The following is a 21541-nucleotide window of genomic DNA, read 5'->3' as shown; positions in this document are numbered from 1 at the left end:
GCATGTCACTTATCTGTACTGCTTCAGCAAAATGAAAGAAATACATACAGCACAACCCTTTCCTATGCTACTTCTGGAATCTAAGGAAAATCAACACTGCTGTGTGATAACACAGCCTTTAAAAATATTGTTCTGAGGAAATCTTGCAGCCAGAACATTATTCATGGAGTGTGATTTCTTGGAATTGATGCATAGGGCACAGAAGAGCTCTTTCAGTTTCTTTGGTGTACCTTCTATTCCTTGCACATTAAGCATTATTTGTTCATGCTTGCTGGATTATTTTACATTTTTTTGTGTGTCTTGTAGTGTGAATGTTTGCCTCACTTTTTTTGGCCAACTTAAGACAAAGAGATTAAAGATTCAAAATATACCATATTTGACTCATAAATTCTGTGCCTGTAAATGCCTTAAAATTATCCCTCTAATATATGTGTTAAAATTTACTTTTTCACCTCTGTGATGGTACTAAGATATTTTCTTTCCTGTTTAGGTAAAAGCACTGGTCAAACCATTTATGATAGTATGCCTTGTCACAGTGATAGACAGGCTGAGGTAAAATCTTTCTACTCTGTCATTCTCTACCTGTTCTAGTACATCATTATCAAACAGAAAGAGACACCTTAAATGACAGAGCTTTACAGCAAGTGTGATTTATGAACAAGCTTTTTGTATGTAACTTAACATTAAATTTAAATACATGAGGAAGGGAGTTTTTAACATTCATTTGCTAGGCGGTCAATAAAAAAAAAATTGAAGAAAACCAAAGAAAAATTAATTAAGGGAAGGATAAAAATGAAGAAAGCTTCATCAGCACCAGCAGAATTTAGTAGACCTTTACTCTAAACCCTTTCAAGCTCCAGCTAGATTTTAAGGGCGCACTGATATAAATCAGAAAGTAGCAGATTATTTGCTAAATAACATTCTAATCAGTATAAAATTAAGTATAACCTTTTATAATCTTTTAACTTTCCAAATGCAATGGATTTAAACTGATACTCATTCAACACACATTTCTAGGCATGTGTTTGCTATGGTTCTAGTCCTTTTTTTATGTTTAACTACAAGAACCTGTCACTTATTGCTTATGACAGTGCCTTTTTTAAGTACTTAAAAGTTGTGTATTTATCAGTATTGTTAATGTTATTATTTCTATTACTATCCTAGATGCAGAAAATTTTCAGCTTATTTAGACTAATGGGTAAGGCAATGAGAGTCTGTATAATAACACGTCCTTTCATGCCTCTGCATGTGATAAATTGTGACTTCTTGAAGTAGAGTAAACCTGTTTAGGGAGGATGCAGAAAATTTTCAGCTTATTTTGACTAATGGGTAAGGCAATGAGTCTGTATAATAACACGTCCTTTCATGCCTCTGCATGTGATAAATTGTGACTTCTTGAAGTAGAGTAAACCTGTTTAGGGAGCCTAATTAGGTTCTAGGAATGAGACTGAGCCCTTGGCTTTACAGAGAAGCTAACTCTGGATATTTTGCATGGCTGATTCAGGAAGCCAGTCAGGCTTGGGATTCACTTTGTGTGTGGTCACACACAAAAATTTATGTGCCTATGGAGGTCGGCTAACCCCTAACTAGGGTTTTCTGTGATAGGCCTTGATGAACAGTAGGAGATAACTACTTTGTGACTACTTTGCCTTTAGATATTTATGACTGCATAGCTGGAGATGTATTTATTCTCCTAGCTGCGCCTGTGGTATGGAAATGTGTGCTGCCTCACAGCTACCATCCCTCATACAGGTTGCTCCCCCCTCAGAAGAGCAACTCCAGCAGGTAATTTGAGTTTTCTGTAATTGATTTGAAAATAACCAGGCTTACAAAAGTCAGTTATTCAATTCCTCTAACTAGATGGGACAGTCTGATGTAAAGAATTTTAGGGGAATTCAATTAGCTCCAGATGTTTAGGGTGGAGAAATGAATACCACCAAGATAAGGAGTGGGAAGCTGCTCAGAGCCAAGATCTCTTCCAGCAGCATGGAAGTTGCCAACAGGCAGCTGTCTTTTTGTCTGTCACTTCAGAAACTGAATGGCACACCCCACACTTTCTTCCCTATCACACAAGATATTCCTACTAGCATCAGTAGGGCAACTCCTGTGAGAGAAAAAAATCTCATGCAACTGACTGGCTGTAGCTATAACTCCCATCATAAATTAAACCTCAAATAAAAAACAAGTCCATAATGTCATAACTTTTAGGTGAGATGAGGAATAAAATGTGTCCTCTGATGATGATGGTATTTTCTGTATAGAAAAGTCCAAGTAACTAGCCAGGATTTTATACCTTGAAGCTTAAGAGATCTATAGACTATTATTATACAGAAACAGGATCACATTCACACACCCTAGAAAGAAAACAGATTTCATCATTTCAGGAGCATAAACATCTCATTCTAGTCTGAAAATTTCTAACCTTGCCAATAGCTTCATTTCAGTGATGCTTTGCAGTATAAAGTTCCTGCTTGTTCTCAGCTTTCTGAACAGTGGTTATCTGGTGATCTGCAGAGAGACTATCTTTATAAATTTAAGTAGACAATCATTAGAAATTATAAACTCTCCTTTAACAGGTGTGTTAGAAATTTTGGTTTAGATTTTAAAAAAAATCACATAAAGACTTCTTAAGTCTCTAGTGTCTATTTTTTATTATATTTATTCATACAGCGTAATCAATATTTTCATGCACTGATCTTTTATATGTATTGTAGAAGAGATACAGCAGGCAACATGGTGCAAAATAATGTATTAGTGTCAGTATGTATTATCTAGAGAGATGCAGCTCTTTTTGATATTCTGATAGTGATTCCTCTTTCAAAAAAGAAATACTGCAATCACTACCTCAAAAGATCACCACCCCTTCATACTTACAGTTTTAATTGAGTACAGCAATGCCATTGAACATTTTGCTGATCTTGCACAATTAAATAGCAAGAGTTAGAATTCGATTGTCATACTGTCTTTTCTTCATTTAGTTTTTGGAATCAGTGACTAAGTGTTGTCTTGAAGAGGAATACAAATATCTCCTGCCTAAAGCTTGGATTATTTTTTCCCCAGAGTCCTGTTTGTGGCAAATTGCCTTCCCTCATTTCTGAGTTTTGGACATCAACATTATCCTCTGAGTTGACCACAGGGACTCCAGCCAGGCACGGGTACAGAGTGGGTACCAGTGCTTTCACAGGTGTAGATCAAACCAGACCTACTGGTGCCAACTCAGATGCATTCATTAGTAACAGGTGTTGTATTCCATAGGCTCCTTCAACCCAGAAGATTATTTACCACCAATTTTGGGTGCACAGTAGTGAAAAGAAAAGACTGCATCTATGTATGTGGGTACATAGCACAACATCACTTTTCCCTTGTGATACATTAAGGGTTTTGGAGTGTGAGGGTTTCACTTTCTATCCCCTCCTCAGTTCCTGTTAAATACTTTGAAAAATTCTAAAATTATAAAAATTTAGTAGTATGGTAGAATCCTTTTCCACTGAACTGTCATCAGCAGCTGCACCCTGCATTGTAGCTCATAATCCTTCGGAAGGATATATAAAATTGAGCTGGATAAAGAAGAAATTGGAAGTTGATAAATTTCCTCAAATTTTGTCTCCTGTTGCTGTCTAATGGCCAGTAATGGAATTTGTTGTTGGAACCTGTGATTATGCTGTTATTTGACACTGACTATACCCAGAGACCTCAACAGATTGAAGTTCACATCGGCTGTCACCATTCTGCAGGACATTTCTCTCAAATGACATTCAACACAATGAAATTCATTCAACACTGAACTGAAACCTATCAACATGTGCACACAGAGCACACTGTAACATGGAGCTATATGAGATCAGTAAGAATAATTTAATTTTAAAACTTACTTTTTATGTTGATTCTTGCATTAAAGTTGAAGAGGGCAAAGCAAAACACTGTGTTTCTATATGCATCAGCTCCAGCTGAAATGGTGATGCAGAAATAATCATCAAAAGTCTATGCAACTTTTAACTTACATATATAATTACTTGTATAATTAAATTATATTAAGACATTATTGAGAAATTTTTATTCTTTCAATGTTTTGCTAGTGCATAGCACTTTTCATTGGTCAGTATTTTTATGTATATGGCATTCCATCAAAGGCATATTGGGAGTTTTTTCATTGTGATTATAGAAGTGTTGCTATTAAATTCCACATAATGCAACAAAAATATTCATGCAGAAAAGAATTTTAAAAATAACAATCCTTAACCCCTCGAGTGCATGTTGTTGGTAAAGATGAACACTCATCTGAACTGAGAAGGTCAGGTACTGTTTTTATTCCTTTCTTATGACTCATTTGCCATCATTTACCACCTGATAACCACACTCATTATTGAAAAGTCTGTTCTGACTTAGTGTGCTTAGACTAAATCCCCATGACTGAAGGAGATGTTTTATTTAATTGGATAATAATTGCTTTAATTTTAATAAAGCTCATCTTTATTTGTGAAACAAGAATCACTAAAAAAATAGTATAAATTCTCTTTTACTTAATTGCTTTTGAATAAGGTTGTATTGTAATCTAATTTGAACAAGAAGATATTTCAAAATGCAGAATCATGTTGTTTATTACTATTTTTTCCAAAAGTAGTCAGAAGCATGTCAATTCTTAAGAGCAGATATTTTACTAAACATGAAAAAATAAGACAAAGAAATACAACACAAAGAAAATTAACCATGATTATAAGATATGCACAGCTTACTAATTCAAATAATATGTTTTAAATTTTTGTATATATATGTGTACACACACACACACACATATGCATCCTTTAATTGACATTTTTAATTATTGTTTGAAATTCTCATAGTACTAAGAAAGCCAGCTCACAGATAGGAGTCTCTTATAAAAGGCCTGTACAAAGCTAGTAAAAAGACACCTCTTCCTAGTACAAATAATTTTCAGCTTTGAAAAATGTTCTTTTCCAAATGACCTTTAAAAAAATAAATATTTTCTCCTTTTGTTCACCTTTCGTTTACCTCATGATTTTGCAGTTGGACTCAGCTATCTTAAAAGTCTTTTTTATCCTCAAGGATTCTCTGATTCTGTGATTTTAGTTGCTCGTTGTTTCCATATACCTATTGTCATGCATCTGACCCATTTGTAGTAGTGTCCTAACTCCTCTCAATACAAGCTTAGGCTGCAGTCTTGCCTGACTAATCCATGTTAAATTATTATTTAGAAGATGCCCTAGGTAATCCAAACTTTTGGGATCAGGAAACATTTCAGGAATCATTTGCACTGGTTTTGTTGTGAGCAGATTTGACCTCGTCCCTAAATGTCCTGTGCAGTAGTGTGTGTGTGGCGGAGAGGGAAAGAAACAAAAGCTATTTGATTTTATTTGATTAGCAACAATTACACTGGTGGGGTTTTTTTGGGGGTGGTTTTTTTTTTTTTTTTTTTTTTTTTTTTTTTTTTTTTTTTTTTTTTTTTTTTTTTTTTTTGTTTCGGGTTGTTTTTTTTTTTCCATGTCCTGAATTAAAGTCTCTGGCACCCCCATACCCTTTGAATCTTAGAAAAATTTTCAAGGTTTATGTATTTTTAGAGGGAAGAAATAAATACATTTGTGTGAAAGCAGTACATTAGATTCTAATTATCAGTTTTTAAAAGAAGCTATGCAATCTGTATAGATCATAGAGTTCTTGCCAAGAGAAAATATGTGTAGAATAATTATATTTTGAAAGGGCAACCTTCCAAATAGAAAGTATCAAGACTCATTTACACCCTCTTCTCTTGTAATGGGTAATCCTTTTTCCAACACACACTTTTGCAGTAGAGATCTGCCAAAATAGGTCTGCTTGGGTCTATGTTAACTGCACAAAAATGGCCCTTTTTTCCTTTACTCCGTTCGGTTTATCATTCTGTATTTTCAGTCTTAGGTAGGATTGGAGTTGAATTGGTGTTCTGGTTTCTCAAATAGTTTTTATTGCACATCTTCCCCAAGAAAGTACGGGGGCTGGTGGCTACAGAATGAATAGTGATACCTGGGAGTTGGTGCAGGAAGAGAAAATAATGGAGTAAGTCCTAAAATATATCCCATAAAGAAAAATGATGTAAAGATACAGATGTGGGATGTATAATTAATACTGTTGTACAGGCAAGGAATGTTTAATAGCCTGAAACATTTACCATTTTTTAAGTCCAGATATGTACTGCAATGTAGCATTTAAACTGATTTAATAGTAACAAATAAATGGGACAGTAATTTCTGGGTTTTTTCATCCTGTGAAATTGGCAATGGAATAAGACCTAGAATCTCAGAGTGTATCATAAGGTAAATATATTAGTTTTGGGGTTTTAAACATTCCTTGGCATCTGGGAAATGTGGAAAGGGAAGTTGTCAACTCATACAACAACTTTCAGTGTCTGTATTGCTGTGAAATTAAGATCACAGCAATCCTGGCAGATGTCATAGCCCTTGTTCTGGCATGATTTGTGTGGGTATAGTGATTGCTTCATTTTAAAGTAGACTATCTTGCAATTTTTTAAGCTTCTTTTGCTTCCAATTTCTTTACCTATGTATGTGAATTTACATGTTTGACTTTCAAAATGGCTGTATTAATAGAAGTCATAGAAGTATTTAAGAAAAGAGAAGGTGAACAGTTGAGGATCAGATGAATAGGATACTGAAGAGAAAATCAGCACCACAGGATACTGAGGAACAAATACATCTGATCTATACTCCTGCAATGCTCAATTTACCTAGGAGTATGGACCCATTCTTGAAGTACATTACCTAACGCTTTTACTGGTCTTTCATGTGGTTTGAAATTATATGGGCAGGTGTGTGAGTTCTTGAAGTGACACAGAGCTGATAACACTAAGTTATTGAAGCAGTAACATCTTAATTTATTGCTAAAATACAATCATACTTCTTCCTAGAAACTGTCAGAAGAACTGAATAAGTAATTTCTCCCAGATGTGCTACTAGAGAGTTGTTACCAACTTTTCTTCCTCTTTGAAGCAAACTAGCATTCAGCTTGTTACAGACTGAAGCAGATTGCTAGATCACATGGATTTGTAGACTGACTCAGTCTGGCATCTGGTACTGGATAGGATTCAAAAACACAGCCATAATTGCTGCATAGATTTATGCAATATATCTTACAATAGTCTCCATCTTATTATTCATCCTTTATTTTTTTTTTAATCATTCAGTTCTTTTGCCATATGTGTTATTGTTTGCACACATTAGCAAGAATTATGGAATTATATGTCTTTTTCTGCCATCATGGAAAAATATTAATGATTTTCTGCACTAACAGGGTTTTGCTGCAAGAAATTATTAGTTTTACACTTGGAGTAGATTTGCCCAAAGATCTGACACTAAGCTGTGCTACTTATATAGTAGAGAATACAAGTGTAGATTTCAACAAAGATAGAAATTAATCCCTCACATTTCCAATCCTCTGATGCATTTTTAATATTCAGGATTTATAGGGAAAACGTAAATTAAGACAACCTGTGTGAATACAATAATTTGTACCTTGTTACAGTAAATTCAGGTGATTCTGGATTGTAAATACCTTGTGGGGAGGGAAGTAGGTAATATCTGAGCACTTGTTCTCTTGTTCTTTAATTTTACTGAAATTGTGGAAGACCAAGTATTAGAAAATAAGTGTGATCAAGAAGGTGAAATGGGATACAAACCCAAAGTTGCTGTTGACACAGTGTCAGAAAAACTAGTCTCTCACAAATCTTTTTTTCTTCAGCAGAAAAAAATAAATGTCTTTTCTTCCAGTGCAATAGAGCTTGTAGCACATAAATCAAGACACAGTAGCAAGCACTTATTCTTTAGCCTAAACTGCTTTCTAGAAAATTTCAGACATTGAAAGTCAGGGTTATTTCCTAGTGTTGTGTAAATACAGCTAATGCTAGCTTCTTGCTCTTCATCCTTGCATCTGAATCTAAGTTTTGCATCCCCTTTATTAATGGAAAATTTAGTTAATTTTAAAGCAATCAATCAGCTATTCCCCTGCAGTAATTTGACACTGCATAATGTTGAATTGACCCACAAAATGCATAGCTTGGTGTGGGTTACAAATAAGCATGCATTTGCACATTGTCCTGCAATGTCATCTAGGAAGCTTATGTCAAAATCAGCAGATTTGGTGAATAAATACAATGTGACACATCCCAGCTAATGCAGTGCATTGCAGATCTGCTTAAAAAGGTGGAATGGTTCCTAGGTTGTACTAGATGAGTGATAGTTGTGAAGCCTTGTGAATAAATCTGCAACTGTAGAATTGCTATTCCTACCAGTTGTAAACCTTTTTTTCTCCAATACATTTTTGAAAAAAAACCTGTGTTAGCCTAGTCTTTGTATTTCAGTCTTCCTTTGTCTTGGGAGCCCTAACTTTTCCTGCTTTTTCTCCAGCTATGAAAAGGAACTATAATTTATTCTCTCTAGTATAATCCAGGGGTTCAGATAAGACATGCAATACAGCTTGATTTGTTACTAGTTGAACACAAAACCTACAGCTGGCAATCAGAAACACCCTCAACCATCTCAGCTTTAGTGCCAAATCCAATGACAGGAGATGGGAGTAATCTTGTCATGCTTCCCGGTTTACAAATTCCTGTTTCATAATTGCATTACTTTGCTCTGTGAAATTATTACTTCGAGGAGTATGTATGAAGGTAGTCTTCACAATGAAACCCAAACAAATTTTATTTAATATAGGGATGCTACTAAAACAGTTGCTTGGTTCCCTCTAAAAAGTTCTAACATTTTTTTTCTTCAAGATTTCTCATCATCATTTTGATTCTTTTTTTCTCTTGATGTGTGTCTATAAGCCTCTAAATGGTAATGGAAGGAAAATACCAAGTTTTTACACTAAGCAGAGTGTAATAAAACAGCAGGAAGTTTTGAGCCATTTAAATTAAAATAAGAAGGAAGAAATTGACATTCATTATCTCAGACTACATAATCTTTTCATTTTGCAAGCAAGGAAATATTTAACACCTTGGAAGCAAAATACTTTATTTTGAACTGGAGAGATAATTTAAAATCACATGTGGGGGGCAGCTAGATGAAAGATCAGAAATTAATATATTCGCTGAGCAAGAATGATGAGATGAAAAAGTAGACAAGAAGAGACTAAGCTTGTGTTCTCTCTGTGCCACAAACCATGACCTCTTCCACAGTCACAAGGACCTATTTTCAATTTCAAGTCAATAGCTATAAATGTTAGTAATTGCCTTTAACTCCTTTTCTGTAGCTTAGCTTCTTGCCCCATTACCAAAACCATTTAGTTTCTCAGTAATTCATTTTCTACATAATCTCCTTTTATATCCCATGTTTCCTCTATTGGGTTTCACCTTGGGCAGTACATCATGTAAATAAAGTCTATATCCATAATTGCTTTACAATTCAGCTTTGGAGAATTCACTCTTGAAAACTCCATTCTGACTGGTGGCCATTATAGAAGACGTTTTCAGTCCTCATTAGATGGGAAAAGAGGATGAATATTTTAAAAACTATTTCAGCATCAGTGGTGTAACCTTGTGTATATTTTCAAAGCTTTTAGATGTAGTTAAAGGATGAGTATGGAGCAGGTAAAGGCATCTGAGAAAGAAGTTCATCATACTGTAGTTGGATTTAAAAGCACCCTGTATTTAAAATAATGTTTAAGGCTGCTTTATTGTAGGAGAGACACTGATTAAAGGGACAAAAACATCCAAGAAGTTGAATTCAAGTTTTTTTATTTTATTTTTAAATTATAACTAGAAATTCATTAGAGTAATAGCCAGAAAAAAAATGTGTATATTGGTATTCAAGGCAGAAAATATTGAGTTCTGTACTCTTTCAAAATGAGCAAGAAACTCCTAGATTCACAGTCTGCAGTGTGATTATCTCCAAAAATTCAAAAGTAAGGGATCAAGTATTTGTGTAAAAGGCAGTATTTTTAGTTCTGTTTAGCATTTACTGTAATCATGAGGTGTATATTTTCTTTTTTTTTAACCAAGTTTGATTTTGATTTTCCGATGCCATCAAGCTCTTGCTCTTGAAACAATGAGATATTTCCCTTTTTGTTCTCTGAAAGCAAAATGCCTGTGGAAGCATTTGACACTATCTCATGTCATCTCACATTTGTTTGATGTGGCTATGGGTGATTTTACATGCTTGGTCTTAAATTTCAGTTTATAAAAACTGTGAAGCCCTGCTTCACTGAGTTTTTGTTACTCAACTGCAGCAAGTCTGTGCTGTACTGGATAGGAGTAAAAGTCTTGCATAACATACTACCCACATTTTTTACATGCACTTAGAGACAGTTAAGGACTTAAGAAATTGGTTCCTCCAAAGTCTTTTATTACATTAAAAAAAAAAAAAAAAAAAAAAAAAAATGCTATCTGGCCTAGCAAAAGCCATTAATGTTTCTGTCCTCTCTTTTGTTCTTCTTTTTCTTCTCCAGCTTCATTCTGACTTGGACAAGGGAGTTGGCACTGTTAAATATACCCTTTCAGGAGATGGTGCTGGCACGGTTTTTACCATTGATGAGACCACGGGAGACATTCATGCCATAAGGAGCCTAGATCGAGAAGAAAAACCTTTCTACACACTCCGGGCTCAGGCTGTGGATGTTGACACCAAGAAACCACTAGAGCCTGAATCAGAGTTCATCATCAAAGTGCAGGACATTAATGATAACGAGCCAAAGTTTCTGGATGGGCCTTATGTTGCCAGTGTCCCAGAAATGTCTCCAGTGGGTGAGTAAGGAGCTGTAAATGCTTGATAACTAATTGCATATGACTTAATTGCCTCAGTGTACTTTTCTTGCTGAGAGAGGGATGAAATGAAAAAAAAAACTTCTAAAACTTATTATTAGAAATGTTTCTAATATTCTGTGCCTAGATTACAGTTTTGTTTTAGCTTTGTTTGCTTATTTAGAAACTTATTATCCAGCAATATGAGTACCTGTGATGCTAAGTTTCTGAGGGTAGGATGAGTTTAAAAAAAGCATCTTGTCTTTTATTTAAATTTGTCTTTGTGGCTCTTAAATTCCTACAGCCCTTGCATGATCTCCTAATTATGCATTAGGGGACAATTCTTTTTCCTGTTATACTCTTATACTCTGCATGCTCAAAGTAACTATTGCCCTTGCCTTGGTCACAATGCAAGAATGAGAGTCTGCAAGAGTGGGTCAAGTTATCAAAAGCCTAACATCCAAAAAAATCTTTAGTGCATCAGACTCCTAATTTAAAAAAGAAAAAAAAAGAAAAAAAAAAGAAAAAAAAAGAAAAAGAGAAAAAGAAAAAGATTGCCTGGGAACATGGTAAGTTTTCAAAAACCTAGTGTACAGAGGACAGAGTAATTCTTTTCAGAAAAAGGTGGACTGCAGTAATGATACTGAAGTACTGGAACAGGTTTTTCTTAAAGAATTTTCACAACACGATAGAAATCTGCCAGGAATGACATAAAGAGCATTGATCCTGCTTTGGAGCAGAGGAATAGGCTGAACGGGCCCTTTTGGTCTCTTCCTGATGGCTGATTCTCCAGTGGTCCTGAGCAGTGTGTTTTCAACATAAGTACAGTGCTTGTATCCTGCTGCCAGATGGCATTTTGGGTTTCCCTGCAGGCACCAGAAATTAATTTGTTCTGGGCTGGGAGTCATTTAACTTCCCAGTGCTAGTTCCAGCTTATTGCCCTTCTCTCTCCTAAAATGCATTTTCCCAGTACTTCACAAGGCAGTACCAGCCATTTCATACTCCTGGTAATTGTTAACAGTTTTGGAAGTTTTCTGACTTTGAAGTGGAAGAGGGATACTGTTCCCCTTCAGCTATGCACCTCAGATGTTGATACTTTTAAAGTCAATCTGGGAGGCGACTAGCTATCTACACAAGTTGCTACATAGAATTAATGAGGCATTGTTTTAAATTTTTTGGTAAGGAGCAGTAGAATGTGATAGAATGTGATAAAATGTGATGTAAGTAGACATATAGAGATAATCATGTTAATCTTATAGAAGTGTTGAGAAGCATTTGCTGCAGTCACCTACAGGACTCTGTCTGTAGATTCACAATATAGGTGCACTATTTTTTCCCCTAATGAGATGCATAATGATATTACTTACAGTTGTATTATGTATAGATGAAAACCATTTGTTACATTTTGACCCCTGTGTCTGTGGCAAATTCAGAATAACATTTCTCACCAGTGAACTTATGGTTGGCAGTGAAATTGCGTTTCAAACCTTAGCAGAAAGAAAAAATGAAAATCAGTGATGGTGTTAGCACAGCAGAAAACAGTGCCTACATTCATTCCCTTATTCTGTTGTTCTCCCCCATATTTCTTTGTTATTTTCTTAAATATGTGTGAAGCAAATTAAATGCTAACAGAGCTTTTGCTTCATATGAAATACTCTTCAAGGTGTGCCATACATTGGGGGCTTTTACATGGATGAGGAGTTACATGACTAAATGAGATACAACTGAGCATGCTGTGACATGCATACAGCATTTTAAAAGAAATGCTTTTCAATTTGTTCTCCTTGAGAAAAACAGAAGTGGATGCCATGGCAAAAATAAATCTTCATGGTCTTCTCTTTATTCAGTCACATTCACTATATCTATTCCTCTATAAAAAAATAATAAAAGATGGATGAAAATTGATCAGAAAAGGCAATGCAAGTAAAAGAGTTCCCTAAATGGAACCCTAAACTTCAATTAGTGGCTACTAAAGCAGATAAGAATTTTTGCTTTTGGGTTGTCTTGCAGCAAAAATATGAAGAAATGCCTTGTCCTCTGTAGTGTACCAGGAGATTGTGCCTTCTCTGATGTAGGCCTTGCTATTCTCTTGTTCTCTTTATCTGTTTTTCCTTCCTTATGCAAGCACTGATTTCTCAGAGGATCTAAAACTACTCCTTTCTATCATCAGCACCATTTAGTTGCACCTTTAGAGATGCTTAGACCTACCAGTGCCTGAGGCTGACATTGAAAATCACTTTGATTTTTCAACTGGTGCAGCATATGGTTGTCTTGGCTTAGGAAAAAACCCAGATAACCTCTTCCTCTCATCCTTTTTTTTTTTTTTTTTAACAATTTCATTTTCTAGTTGCCACTTTTTAAATACCAAATGTTCAAAATTTCACTTACTATAGATTTAAAACAGTATTGATTATAAACTGCACTCATGCACATATTTCTTGGGAAATTGTCGGAAATTCACTGAAACACTGCATTTTTAACCCTTACTAGTCTCTTATGTAAGCCTGACAAGCTTTTGTGACTGGTGGCTTCCAGGCTTTTATTGTTTCATGACATTTGCATGCAAAGTTTTACCCAGTTTGGTACTTTATTCCAAGGTTATTGGTAATATTATTAGTAATTGTACTTTCTAGAAATTGTCATGGCTACATGGTTCTGTTTTGTAATGTCTCTAGACTTCCTAATAATCGCTATTGCTGAATCTGGGATGGCTGAAATAATGCCATAGCATTCACCTCTGGGATGAGGTTGCAGTTGCAGTGTTATAATAAAATCGCACATCAACTGGACCTTGGTAATTTTTTACTAGAAATAGTACAAAAAAAAAGAAAATTCATGTCATTCTCAAGTTCTGGTTTTCTGCACAGAGGTACTACTTAGATATACCTGTCATAGCCATGCTTTTCACAGTAGATTTTCTTAGAACTTTCCATGCATATTGTAGGTGGAAGATTACTTTTTACCTTCAAATTTACATTGAGGGCAGATTGAATTTTCTTCTACAGTTTCTGTACTTCAATAATATTAGTTGTTTTTCCTTTTAACTAATATCACTCATTAAAAAAGATAGTGGTACTGAATATATATATATATATATATATATATTTTTTTTTTTTTTTTTTCTGAAGAGATAGTTTTAGGACTGCTGTTTTTACTTAGTGGTGCCTTCCTTACCAGGAGCCAAATTTCTTCATATGCTCTCAAAGAAAAAAATTAGAAGGACATTTACCCAATACAAGCTAGGACACAAATCTATTTCATGCCAAAGTTTGAATGGACACCCAGCCTTGCTCTTTCTATACATGCACTGTAATCTGTTCTTGTATGATGGAGAGGAAAGTCAATCACAGCCATGAACAAGAAAGATCTTCTCTTGAAAAGCCCTTTGGGTTACCAACTGTTGTAACATGTGGGCTGCTGTACCCATCTGTGATTTCCAGTGCTTCTGATAGTTTCAAAGTGAGCACAGCTTCCACACTGTAGTGGAAGGATATCAGTGCCTCCAAAGTTGACATTGTATTGCTCACATGATAAATGGGGTGCAGAATATTTTATGGTGAAGATTTTACTTTTTAAAGGACTATCTGAAAATTATTTTATTTATTATTTATTATTTTTGAAAATTATTTTACAAACTATTTGAAATACCCTTCAAAAAAACTCAGCAGATGGAGTCAAATTACAATGCAGAACTAATATTTTATGAACGTAGATTGCTATGCTGTTATCTTGTGCTTAGAAAGAGACTTATAAAAGCTTAAGAGCTGAACCCCTAATGTTGGTTGTGGGGTTTTATTCTGTTTTTTTTTTTCTTTTTTTTGGTTATATTGAATTGGTTTTATCAATATTTTTATTTGAATATATTTTCTTGGTTTAGCATAGGTCCCAAAATGTAGAATGAAGAAGAAATATGGATTTATCTATGAGAACTGAAAAGGGTGCCCTAATATCTCCATTTGTAAGTTTGTATTAGCAAAACATGTTCTCCTTAAGTATAGTTTAATCAACTGTGTTGTTGCTTCTGGCAGCTGTGCGAGCTTCTGTTGCAATACAGTTGACGTAAGCATGCAAATATAGCTGAGTTTAAACCAAGGTTATCCCCTTATTAAAGCTATCAGTCCAGATGACTGAGAATGGGGGCATAGCAGCATTAAGCACACATTCAAGGAAAGATATTATTATATACTTTTTATATATTTATACACAAAAATGTGCACAGAAATGCATTTGCTTTCTTATGCATTTCTTTCACTGAATATGCTGATTTTAACAGCAAATTTATGACTTCTATTGTCACAGTCTCCTAATTATTTTCTAAGGTCTTTTCATTATACCTCTATGCTTAAACATAGACCAGCTAGGCCTCTACTAAACCCATCAATTCCACAATATACAGCTACCATATGTTCTTTCCTGCACAATTTCCTTTCATACTTTTCCACCATATTAACTCTTTATTGATTAGATGGGACTCTACAAACTCCAGATCACCATAGCAGACCAAGATGGTCAATGATAATAGAAAGTTGATGTCAGGTTATTTTTATTGTGTTCCTCAGTGGTGTAGCTACCTGAAGAGTCTTATGGATTTGCTTCCAGTTGGTACTGTCAGTGTGAAAATAGTCTCTACAAATTTTCTAGCAGTTCTCCTTCTGGAGTGAATACTTAATTGGCTTTTATTTAAACATTGGCTTATATTTGAACATTGACAATGGAGCATATATATACATCCATAAATGGAACATATGTTTAATATATCCATCCATGTAGTTACATGTGCAAGAATTACAATATGTAGAAAATTAACCTGGTGAAGTGGTGGGTAATAACCTGCACTCTGGTTTGGCTTAGCTTAGCATTGTGTGCCTGAGTTTAGCCTGAAGCTTACAGTGATCATGGGCTGGGGAAGGAAGGACTATAAGGCATTGGAGCAAATGCTGAATGATACAGATTCCTAGCTGATGGCGATATATTTTTAAGGGTTTCCAAAAGCTTACCAAGGCTGTTGCAGAAGATATTACTTTGGGAATCCATTGAGACCAGAGGTACTTTTGAATGGCATTATGCATGCTCATGAACAGATAACCGACAGCATAATCTGTCTGCAGCCATTGTCTGCAGCCCCTCCAGCTCCAGCCTGGTCTCCAGGGTTTTTTTCTGGTGTTATCAAGTCCGTAGAGAAAATGATGGGAGCTGGATGTCGTAGTCGAGATACAAACATCTTGAATATGTTTTATTTTTATCCAGTTTTCCTTCTTGAATTATTCCCACTGATCATTTTCCTTTTTCTTGTCTGCTGTTGATCATTGAGAAGAAAACTTTGGAGGATTTTCCATAGTGATCCCAAGATCAAGAATTAATAGGTGACAGAGCTACAACCCACCTCTGCAGGAGTACTGATAAGTTACTTTTTCTGAATCCTCTTTGTGTTTCTCCATGTGAAGTTCCATTTTCTCAGTTTCATGCTATGTTAAGATTCCCCTGTAGCACTTTGCAGCAAAGCTTTCATTTTGTCAAGCTGTCACCTGTTCATATATTCTCTTTTACTGGCAACCTATGAGTTCAGATCCAAGAGAGATGCCAGTGGCAACCCCTCTCTCATATAAAGACTGGCAATTTATTCCTACTGTTTTTAGATCTCTTTTTATTTGGATTATATAAGGAAAAGCTGTTGTATCTTAAACTTTTTTTTTTTTTTTCTGAGTCTTTGCTTAGGAACCTTGCTGAAAACTTTTTTTGAAATTTAAATACTCTTAATCTATGCCAGTAATCTTGAGCTATATATTCACTGATGCACCCAATAGTTTTAATAGGTTTAGTGAAGAGCAACTTCCCTTCACAAAACTGCACTGAATTTCACCTTACAGGATCACATCCACATGTCCTCTAATTTGATACTTTATTAAAGCATACAAATTTTGTCCATCACTTGGGTCAGACCTGGTGCCCTGGGTCATCTGGACTATGTTTCAGAAAAATCCATGTTCCATCATTATTTTTCTGTGTTCTTTCCTGGGGCTATGTCAGGTGGCAGATAACTCATCACAATTGATGGTTCAGTGATTTCCCACTAAGATCTACTTTTTTTAATTACAGCTCTTGCCTTTCTGATTCTCTTTTTGTTTTAATTTTGAAAAGATACGTCTACTGTGCTGATCATCAGAATAACTTTTTTTGCCACTGTGTAGGAAAGTGAGTTTTCAGGAAGGAGCAGAGGGGAAGACAGGTTAGGGCTGGTTTGCCTTTTCTCAAAGAGTGTTTTTCCCAATATACAGGACATTGCATAAAATGTAAAACAAAAAGCATGTTAAGAAACCCCAACACTGAGATATTGAGAGAATATTACAAGTAGGCAGTGAAAGCTTTTGAAACAAAAGTATTTCTTTATGATAGACCACATAATTGAAGCTGCCTGGGCAACTAAGCAGCTTCAATTATGGGGCAGAGGGGAGCCAGAAAAAATTAGATCAAAAGAGAGGGAGAAAATAGTGCAGAAAATCAAGACTGGATTAGTTAAAGGATAATGGTTGTTGCCATACTGCAAGATTCCTTTCATACACCCTGGCTGTTGGATATTGTCAGCAAAACTAAGACATTTGTCAAATACTGTGAGGTGGGACAATCTATAAAATGAAAGCTGTGACACACAGGACTATACAAACATGTGAACAGCAAAATTCTCAACAAAGCTGAGAAGTTTTGGCTGTTAAAAAGAGACACTGTATAGCTGTTTTCTGTTAGCTGTTTTTACAGTCCCAGAATGTCAGTATTAGTGCTGAAACCATTTAAAGGATTTGATTCTTATCTCACATATATCTAAGCCTACACTTGATATTTTCTACCACAACTTCAGCAAGGCTTTCGACACTGTCTCTCATGATATCCTCAAAGGCAAACTCAGGAGATGGGAATTAAATAAGTGGATAGTGAAGTGAATTGAGAACTGGCTGAAAGATGGATCCCAGAGGATTGTAATCAGTGGCACAGGTCCTAATTGGAGGCCTATCATTAGTGGTGTCTGCCAAGGTTCAATACTGGGTTCAATATTGTTTAACTTCTTCACCAATGACTTAGATGAAGGTGCAGGTGCCTCCTCAGCAAGTTCACTGATGGCACAAAGCTGGGAGGAGTGGCCAGTACCCCAGAGGGCTGTGCAGCCCCTCAGAGGGACCTCGACAGGTTGGAGAGATGGGCAGCAAAGAACTTCCTGAGATTCAACAAAGCAAGTGCAGGGTCCTGCAACTAGGGAAGAATAACCCCATGCACCAGCACAGGCTGGGGGATGAACTGCTGGAAAGCAGCTCTGTGGAGAAGGACCTGGGAGCCCTGGTGGACAACAAGAGCCAGCAGTGTGTCCTTGCAGCCAAGAAGGCCAGAGGTATCCTGGGGTGCATTAGGAAGAGCATATCCTACAGATTGAGGGAGGTGTTTCTGTTCCTGGGGAGGCACAGCTGGAGTGCTGTCTCCAGATTTGGGCTCCTCAGTTCAACAGAGACATGGAGCAGGTCCAGTGGATGGTAAAATAGAGGATTATGGGACTGGAGCATCTCTCTTATGAGGAAAGGCTGAGGGAGCTCCGCCTGTTCAGCCTTGAGAAGAAACAACACAGAAGGGACCTGATCAATGTTGATAAGCATTGTGTCATGAGGATGAGCCAGCCTCTTCTTGTCGGGGCCAGGCAGTAAGGCAAGAGGCAACAGGCAGAAATGGATGTACAGAAAATTCCACCTGAAGATGAGGTGACTAATTACTGGAACAGATTGCCCAGAGAGGTTGTGGAGTCTCCTTTGCTCAAGAACCATCTGGACACAATCCTGAGCAATGTGCTCTAGGACAACCCTGCTCAAGCAGGGAGGTTGGACCAAATGGCTCACTGTGGTCTCCTCCAGCCTTACCCATTCTTTGATTCTCTATGTGATTGTGTTTAACTGTCTGTGGGCAAAGCTAAGAACCCATGGCACAGCAGTTAAAACCACTTTGTTTCCACACACTGACTTTATTGTAGCTCAGACGTATAAATAAAATAATATATTTTATCATACACATCTTTTGATACAACCTAACATTTTTTAGGTGTCCAAACAATGCTTTAATTATTAAAATTAAGTAATTAGGTTTGTTCTAAATCTATATTCCAAATATTGTTGGTAGTTTCAGTGATATTGAGTATTAGCTCTTTTTGTATATATGGAGAAGCTTTATTAGTCAAGTCTTGCTGTTTGCATAAACACCTTTAGGTTTAAGATATAATGTATTACAATTGTTGGGCTTATGTGTTAATTTTTTTGTTAATTACACAGTTGATGAAGGAAAGAAATTGATATTTTAAGTTCGGTATTGAAAAATATAGAAATTGTTTTTATGTGGGCATGTAATATCTGTAAACATAAAATGTGTTGTATTGATAGTTGTTTTAGTAGCCACAGATCAGCTGTAAATGATAAACATTAACAAGAATTTGCTTTTTTCTTACTGCAAAATTACTCTGGACATTAAATAGTTTTTCAGTAAGAGATGTTCTTTTGGCCACCAAGTGGTTTTAAACATTAAATGTATTTTAAAAGTATTACTCTTCTCCGCCACTGAGCGACTGTAAACATTAAATATGTTTTATAAAAGCTGCTTTTCAAGCCACTGCCTGCATGGCTATGAATATAAATTTTGTTTAAAGTTGCTTTTCAGCCACTATTTCACTGAACTATTTTTTTTTTTTAATGCGCTCAATTCTATTTATAACTTTTCAGAGAAGAAACAAGCACAAGGTTTCACTGGCACAAGGCAGCTCTTCATTTATGACAAGTAATCATGTCCTACCCATCTTCCCATAAAAACACTGCAGGTAATAATAACAAGCCAAATTTTAAAAGGATTTTAATGGCTATTTTGCATGGAAAGTGAGTGCATATCTAGTGTTCTAGTCACCAATGTTTGTGTTTTCCTCTGCAGTAAAACAAGAAAATGAATGCAGACGACTGATACTCTGTATTAAGAAATATTAGAAGTCTAAGAAATCAGTCACTGATGGATTGTGTGAAGCAATCTCGTCATCATCAGCCCTAGAGGAGGGCAAAAAAGAATGCAAAATAGTCTCAAAATTACTAAGCAAATGGGAATCACTAAACCAAATATGATTAAAGGTTTTAATTCTGTGTGCAGAAATAACACTGTGTGGCAAATTAGATGTAATCCTAGGAAGGCTTGGAGTGATAAGGAAAGTGTTCATGAGAATCTGACTTAACAAGAACTAAGACTTGTCCTGTTAAGGACAAGTTGTTCTCTGTTTAGAGAATCCCATAAGGCCTAAAGTCTACAGCAAAGATATTGCAGATAAAAATAATACCTTAGAAAAAGAAAATCTGCATAAACCAGAGGTCTAAAAATATCTTCAGACTGAGGAACAGCATATACAAGAGTATCTTTAAATAGAATGTCAGCCAATTAGTAGGTGCATCTGTCTGCCAACCTTGGATTTAATGAGTGCTAGGTACTTAACAGTTCTCCTTGTTTGTAGTAAGTAGCAGCATAGATTGGCAATCCAGTCCAATATCTGTCCTGCACACTGTAGGTTTTTCCTAACTCAGGAACCTTTACAGATCTTCTAGTAACAGAAATCTGCCATCCTTCCAGCCTTTTCTCAACAACGATCCTGATAGAGCTCATTGAAACCTTTCCACATGAGATATTTTGCTAAGTTTCTGTACAAATGAAAGGTGCAAACATGTAATTCTCTTAAAACTTTTTATGAAAAACCAGATGTCTGCCTAGTGAGTCATCCCACAGGTAAGCTGGTGACTAGAAAATTAAGCAGGTGGTTCCTGTATTAGTAAGGGAGCATTCTTTATATCACCCTGAGAAGACAAGCACTGGCTGGCTTGGAACCCCTAGATAAGGCATTCTCTGAAGCCTGGAACATGGTGTGTTTGCCTGTTCCCTGATTTCTCTTCCATATAGCAGATGACAAGACAGGTTGTCATTACTTTCCAGACAAGCTAGTTAGCTTGCAAGCTAAACAGGTCATAACTAAATAGGAAGAAGACCAATGGAAATGAAAGAAACTCTTCTCTTTGCTAAAAACTCAGCAGTGCCAATATTATTTTCTGGAGTGCAATTTTAAGGATTTTTTTTTCTGGAATGATGCAGGATGATGTGAAAATCCAAAACTATCTGAAATATCACAGTAAAGTAAAATTTCACTGTCTAGACATCCTTACTTGCCAGTTATGTCTGAGCACCTTTTGTGCAGAAGCCAGCAGTAAATGTGAGATCATTGAGGATTAGAGAGGCAAAGACTGGAAATAGAAGGGGAGTTGACTTCAGGCAGGTGTGAAAGTAAAGAATGACAGCAGAGGAAGAGGAAAAATCTTTATAGACTGTTCAGCTTTCACTTCAAGAGCTTCTGGAGAGAAATTGACACCTTTAATACTGCCTTCAACTTGATTTATGTTGACACTACTAAAAGGACAGCTATTATTTCTGTTAACAAAACTTCAGAACAGTTCTCTTATTTTCATAAAAAGCTTAAAGGGTGTTAATGCATAAGCACTCAAGGTATCAGTATTCTTCTTATTTATCAGTACAAGCCAGCTTGTACAATAACACCTGTGGAGCAGTCTTGAGAGAACAAGGAAATGGCAAGGAGTAGGCAAGAGGACCTCCAACCAAGGGACTACCTGACACACCATTCTGCACCAGGATTGATGGAGAATATTGGTGCTGGTACTCTCAGAGGTGTAATTTCAACGAACCATTCACATCTTGGTACATACTGTTGGCAACGGATGATTTTCTCTGGAAATAGTTTGT

At 36.0% G+C, this 21541-nt stretch overlaps 1 protein-coding gene across 2 annotated transcripts in view; it reads left to right on the top strand.

Moving 5' to 3' along the window:
• CDH12 (cadherin 12) overlaps positions 1-21541 on the top strand; it is a 150954-nt gene that overhangs the window by 22283 nt on the left and 107130 nt on the right. For both annotated transcript variants that reach the window (XM_041475909.1, XM_041475908.1), the window contains exon 2: positions 10447-10741. In XM_041475909.1, the coding sequence (XP_041331843.1) occupies positions 10447-10741 (295 nt within the window). The remainder of the gene's footprint in view (positions 1-10446; positions 10742-21541) is intronic.

Source organism: Pyrgilauda ruficollis, unplaced genomic scaffold (genome assembly GCF_017590135.1).
Source record: "Pyrgilauda ruficollis isolate IOZ18807 unplaced genomic scaffold, ASM1759013v1 scaffold37, whole genome shotgun sequence".
Lineage (NCBI taxonomy): Eukaryota > Metazoa > Chordata > Aves > Passeriformes > Passeridae > Pyrgilauda > Pyrgilauda ruficollis.
Note: the sequence above shows the minus strand (reverse complement) of the source record. Positions and strands in the feature narration are given on the sequence as shown.